The sequence below is a fragment of the Lycium barbarum genome, chromosome 5 (genome assembly GCF_019175385.1).
Source record: "Lycium barbarum isolate Lr01 chromosome 5, ASM1917538v2, whole genome shotgun sequence".
In the NCBI taxonomy this organism is placed as follows: domain Eukaryota; kingdom Viridiplantae; phylum Streptophyta; class Magnoliopsida; order Solanales; family Solanaceae; genus Lycium; species Lycium barbarum.
In genome coordinates, this window is record NC_083341.1 from 133,317,339 (window position 1) to 133,324,312 (window position 6,974).

The 6,974-nt window shown below is 32.4% G+C and overlaps 1 protein-coding gene across 1 annotated transcript; it reads right to left on the reverse strand.

The window, feature by feature from the left end:
- Positions 1-427: 427 nt before the first annotated feature.
- On the reverse strand, positions 428-1,408 carry LOC132639842 (uncharacterized). The gene has a single exon (XM_060356239.1). It carries the CDS (start codon positions 1,406-1,408, stop codon positions 428-430), a length of 981 nt encoding a protein of 326 aa, XP_060212222.1.
- Positions 1,409-6,974: the final 5,566 nt, after the last annotated feature.

The window sequence follows — 6,974 nt, forward strand, 5'->3', positions numbered from 1 at the left end:
TATGCAGATTTTATTGTATTTCTTTTAAAATTCTTTGTTGTAAAGAAGGAAACTGTAAATTTGGAGCAACATTATTGAATCTTGAGCTAAATGATAGGGTCAATATAGTGCGCATATACTCTTTTATACAGATTCTTTGAGATTATCAATGAAAAAAGAACCTTCTTTCTTCTTATTTAACTTTATTCTTCTCCTGCGATTAGAAGGTAGCTAATATCACAATTTTGTATAGCATGCAATTCGGACAAAAAGAAAGGAGTAGGAATTAGGAGAAATAAATATTACTATCAACTATTACCCAAAGAGAACTAATACATGTAAATCCAACAAAAAAGAAAGCTAGGAAATAAAGACAAATTAACAAGTAGCTACTAAAGGCAACACACTTATTAGCAAAGTACTTATTCTGGAACTCCTAAAATCAAAACTAAACAGAGAAAGGAGTGTTGAAGATCCATACAGGTGGACTGAATCTGTGGTAGGATTCCCCGGTATAGTGAGGCTCAATGGTATCCTCAAACAAGTTGTATATGCCCATGTCCTTGCCACCTCCTTTTTCACTAGAATAGTAGGCCTCAGAACAATCATCAGTAAAATATATATGGTTCGCTTTGCATCCATATTGTTCGACAACCAAAGAGGCACTAAACCCGAGGAAGAGTGCCCTCTTCTCCAAATCATCAACCTCCTCATAACTCTCATTATCCACATCCACCTTGCTAACAATAAATTCTTCAACACCATATGAATTTGTTTCGGGGTGGTTACAAACTCCATCTCGAGTGATCACAAATAGGTCACCTAAAGAATGCACAATGTAGAGCCGCATTCCACAAATAAACTCAGAAGGCACTCCTTTAACTACCCTTCCAATGGTTGGTTCTAACCCTCCTCTAAAGTCCAAGATTACAACGTTTCCCCCATAATCAACTCCATAAAACTGGCCATCATGCCATGTTACATCAGAATAGGCCCGTTCGGGCAGTCCTGGTGTAATAAACCCCTTCTTTCCAGGTTTCCAGTAAGCTAATGAACGAGGTACTCCTTGAATAATCATCAAAATATAGTCGTCGGTTGTATGAGGATCCGAAGAGAGCAGTGCTTTTTCAACATAATACTCGCAGTAACCGCGTACATGATCTGCATCAAAACCCTTGAGTGTGTCCATGTGAGGCAATTCTATAAGAGAACGAGAATTGAGATGGAACAAATTCATATTCCCTTTGCCATCTGCTGTGAAAATCCATCCTGGAATTCCAACACCCAAACAGCGTTTTCCCACAAGTTCTGGGAAACTCATAGTGTAGGTGACACCCTTTATTAAGTCAAAAAACTCACGTTTTTCTTCATTCCCTTCCTTCTCGGCCAGCATCAACATTGGAACTGGAACTGCAACTTCAGCAACCATCTTGTTTGTGATATTCTTTCTTTCTTTCTAATGAGGAGTACCAAACTTCCTTCTTCTTTTTTTTGGATGAATAAACGAAACCGAGCAGCCTCCTTTTTTTATAAGAGCAATCCAATCCCAATTTGGTGTTAATTAGGTTTTACTCCCTCCGTCTCAAATTATTTATTACTAAAAATAGTTGTCTCAAATTATTTATCGTGATTACTAAAAATAATTAAATTATTTATCGTTTTAGGAATTCAAGGCATAATTAATTATTTTTTTCTATTTTACCTTAGTAGAATTTTATCATTAATATAATAAACATTTAATGATAAGAGACTATAACTTAAACATAAATTTGAGACCGAGAAAGTACAAGGTTGTCGGCCGACCCGAATCCCAATTTGATGTTACCTACTTCGGCTTTCCTTCCTTTTTCCGGTTCAAGGGAAATTAGGTGTTGAAGTCCTTGAGTTATTTACATTATTCCAATTTTGGTCCTTGTCTTATTCGGTGAAAGCATATTTTGACGTTAAATTAAAAGAAGTGCGCAATTCTAATCCTTGATGTTAACTTTATTGCTCTCAATTTAGGTTTGTCTTATACTATGTACGGCAATTGAAGAAGCGAGAGTACAAAAGGGTGATCGACATAAAAAGGACATACACATGGATGGAAAAGTTAACGTCAATTAGTTTAGGGACCAAAATGGCACTTTATTTTTAATTGATGGTTTAATATGCTTTGTGAAATAGTAACATAAAGACTAATAATGGAATAACATGTTAACTGAAGGACCAACGTTGTCATTTTCCCCTGATTCAATCATAGAGTAGTGGAGTATTATTTTACCTTTCCTGATTTTGCTTAAAATAGAGGTGTATTCCGTTATACTATTGAAAAAGGCTTAAAACTGTCCGCAGTTATATTAATAATGTCTAGGTATATGGTTTATGTTGGTGGTGATGATATATAGGGAAAAAGGTGTCGGTGATTTTGGGTTGTGATGGAAGAAAAAAGGTTGATTTGGTGAGTTGGCATGTTATTTTGGCTAAAATAGATGGAGTAAACAGAGAAATGACAAACTTGAGTCACTTTTATAACGTTAATGGCATTATAGAAATTGATAGTATAATGGAGGGTAATATTAAACCCTTTTCAATTGTAGGGTGGACAAAAGATATTTGTCTAGTAAAAAAACTTGGAATACGCCGTTCCGAAAAGTCAAAAAAAAATTACACATTCCAACTTTCTTGTTTAGAAGGTAGTAGCTAATACCACAATCTTGTATAACTAGGTGAGACTGGTCTGTGCCAGTACGGGCCCAATATTTTACAAATTGAACAATAAATATATCTTTATCAAAATAACTTCATAGTCTATTATTGTTCTAAATTTTAAACTCTTAATTTAGATCCAGGAATATAACAAGCAGTGGGCAAAGATGTTTTTTAACCTTACAGTTGATTACCTCCCATGAGTACAGGCCCACGCCCACATTTAAAAAGTTGAATTTATTACCTTTTTCATTTTATACGATATAAATTTTTTAGATTTAAAAAAAATCACTATTTATATTTAAAGATAATTTAACTTTAAAGATCTTATTTTATCAAGATCTTGTACATTGAAAACCATTTTTATGGACCCGAAATTGTTAATATGAGACATTTTTTTCCGAGTGATCTAAGTCATCTAGTGATTGAAATTAATCAAACACATTATAAAAGTTCTGCAGCCACTAACAATTTCTTGAAGTTTCCAACTCTATAATTAATAATAAGGATAAAATAGGTATGCAATAATAAATTATCTTTGATTTTCAAACTGGACAAGTAAAAGCGCGCATCTATTTTAGTATACATGAAAAGTAAAATTGGACATAGAGAGTAATATTTATATATATAATGTAAATTTCTTAACACCAGCTACTTTCTCTGTCCTAATTTACGTGATACTTTTCGTCCTAGAATACTCCCCTTCATTCTCTTTCTACAGTTGATATTGAGGTTACGGATGAAAGGAAGTACGATGAAGATGAAGTTGGTCGTGAACAATTGAAAGAGGAACAAGGTTTGTGTCCTAAATGAGTCCATCGGTTACATTGAGTTTATTGGGCCACAATTGAGTTTTTGGGCCTGAACGAAGTTAAAAGGAATTCTGCACATATCTGGCCCGAGGTTTATTCCCAGAAGAATCAAGTTTATTTTCCCAAATTCCTTCCAGAAGAATAGTGAGTTAGGTTGTTTATTTTTCACACCCAATAGAGAATTAGCAGCTGTATAGAAATATTCCATTTATTCTTTATATTATATTGAAGCTAACAAACTTGTATAAATTCATGCACAGTCGAGTCAAGAAGTAATCAGAAATTTTTCACAAATTAGTTCTTTTCTCTTAGGTCCCGTTTGTCCATAGATACCAAAAACAAATTTCACTCTTTTTGGAATTTTGGAGTTGGAGTTGGAGTTGTGTTTGGCCATAGTTTTTGAAAGTTTTTGGTGAAATGTAGTTGTAAAAAAGTGAAAAAAGTAAAAAAAAACAAGTTCTTGGAGTTTTTGGTATTGAAGTTGTATTCGGAATTCTTATGGCCAAACGCTGAAAAGTGAAAAAAAATTCCAGAATAAAGTGAATAATTCTTATGGCCAAATGCCTACTTAATTTCTACATTACCGAAATTCAAAATTTAAATTTTGATCATGAATTTGAACATCATTTTTTAAAAACAATTTCAAATAAAATTAATATATTTGAAAACTATGTAAAAAATACTGAATATCGATTGATTTAAACAAAATTCCTAGTAGGAGGCGCTTGCCCCTTTAATGAGGTTTACGCTGCATGAATTCTAATGGGTACTAAATATCGAATGATTAAACTAAAAAAGAGAATTAGTAAAGCTAACAGTCTTTCTACCCCAATCAGGGCAGTTTTGTACTCGAAGTGGAAAGTATTTTTCATCCTTAACCGGTGCTTTCAAATTTGAGTTGTGGGTATGAAATTGCTTTAATTTGTTAGGGAGTGTTTTATATATCCCAAATATAGAATTTTCCATCGAGAATCTGAATTTAGTCGAACTCTTATATGAGTAGCGTAATGAGAAGAAGGTTGGATTTCTTCATGTAATAACTAATATCAATACATCTAAATTCTGAAAAGGAATAGACTAGCTAGTGAGAAACCGAAAAGTTGTGTTCTCAAGCCTGAAATAGTAAGTGATTTTAGATTTTTCAGAAATCAAGAAAATATTTTCAAAACTACATGGATTTTTTTTTTTTTTTTGTGTACTAGCGAGTACAGTCTCTTAACAATATATATGATCATAAACTTAATTGTTGCAATACACATCACAATAGAAAAGCATAAATAATGTTTTTCTGTTTCTTTTTTGAAGATTTAATTTGTATATCAAAGCTCACATGCATCTAACAAAAGTAACGGATCTGAAATTATGTTAACTCATAAAATGGGTACATAGCTAGGAAACTCATTATACTTAGCTTCTTGGTCAAACGTTTCATTTTATATAGTTGATTGAATATAAAAACAATTTAAAGTGATAAACTAAAAAAAAAACGAGAAAAAAAATTATATCACATGCTAGAGAGCCAATTTATTTATAGAGGAGGTCTATAAAGTACGGTCATTGAAAAGCAATGAGATGCTCATACAAAAACTTTCATAAAGTGTGACGTATAATTCTTAAATATGGTGTTGCTTAAACTTTGTTCCATCATTACCATTCTTCTTGTGGCAACCACTAGTGAGTATCTCTTTTCTTTATCTACATGTATATATGTACACATTGTTTTCTATGCTTGGCATTGGATATGTGTTTTTAATGTTATATCGGATATAATTTGATTTTGATAATTATAATGATGAATGATTCAGTTAATGTATCGTGGTTCTCGAAGATACAAGTCATAGCTGCTCTAGATGTCATGATTTCTCAGGACTCGAAAGGAGACTACTTTCACAACTCTCAACTTGTTGGAGAAGTTGTACTTCCCACGGTGATTGTAGTGAATGTTTGGCTTGCTGTACTTGTTTTATGAAAGATGCACCTTTTAAAAATACTTGTGTAATTGGATCATAAAACAAGTGGATGTCTTTGTGTTCAGTTGCAACAAAATCCATAACTTCCTGTTATGCATATTTGATTCCTTGTATAATTTCAGTATTTTCGTTGTATTATCTCGTTTTCTTGTCTTTCAGACTTTCATATTTTATACGAATAATGATAAAATTCAGGTGAATGGCTTATTAATTCAGAAATAAAAACGGATTCCATTCCGAAGACCACAACTTTAATGTAATTGCTAAATAATCAGTCAATGCTAGATATAAAAAGTGACATTATCTAGACTTTAGTTCTGTTTGTTCCTAAAATCTCTGGGAAATGAAATAATTAAATTTTCTTGAGTCAAACTTCTTCTAGCTAGTGTACCGGAAAGATTCGAATCCCTTCGGTCTTGATTAGAGATCTCGAGTTCCAGCTCTCGAAATATAGAAATTCTTGAAGAGAGTCCGTACCTCCGCATAGTAGGTTTACCCGATGCAAATGCGAACTAATCGAATAGTGGGCTTCAGATATCGGAGGATTTAAAAAAGCAAAAGAAATTCTACAACTACACAATAGACATATTGGGCTGATCCTGCATAATTAATCTGTTCATTTTTTATCAGGACTTTGAAAAATAGCACGGAATTTCAAATTCTACAGGTGAAATGCCATAATAATATTTTGTAGTTTCATTTGTGAAATTAATACTCCTAACTATTTTTTAATTACAAGAACTGAAAAGTGGTTATTTGTGAACTGATATGAAGTACTTCTCCTTTAATCTATATATAACATAAATCTAGGCATAAACAATCCTATGTGACACCTCTCTATGTCCTCCATTGACATTTATCTTTTTTTCTCCTTTTTTTGACATTTTTCCTATTTTCTTATTTATCTTCTTTGTAAAAACACCCATTTAACTCTCTTAATTATGTTAAATGTGCTCAAGTTTTTTTCTTTCAAAGTCAATTTTAATGTTGCAACAATTAATGAAAATAATAATGGACAATTGAAAGCCTTCTTGAATTGTTCGTGGCTAATGAAAAGTTCACAAGGATCTATTCTCCATTTATTTGATATTAAGATTTTAAGAGTCCATATTAATGAAACAACTGTTTCTTCCATTATGAAGCACCCAACTCAGAGTACCGTTTTCTTCCCAAAGGCTCACCAATTTTTATAGTGAGCTAGAATTCTAAAGTTTTTATGTAAAAGAAATCCAAAGGTCAACTGTTAAAGAAATGCTCCTTCCTTGAGAAAGTATAAATAATGAAAGAAACGGGGAAAGTGAATGAATTTTCTTTGGACTAGAAAGCTCTTATTTTTTAGTAGAATACTTTTTTTTACATGAAATTTCACTTGATGAATGTCGGATCTCGCACGAGGTAGGTTGATTTAATTTAATATACTTCATTTTCTTTTCTAATTTCAATTTATACCGTGAAAATATTTGAAGTAGATGTTGCAAAAGTACATTTGATGGATGGCAAAGGGCTTCGAAGATTTCGGACTTCA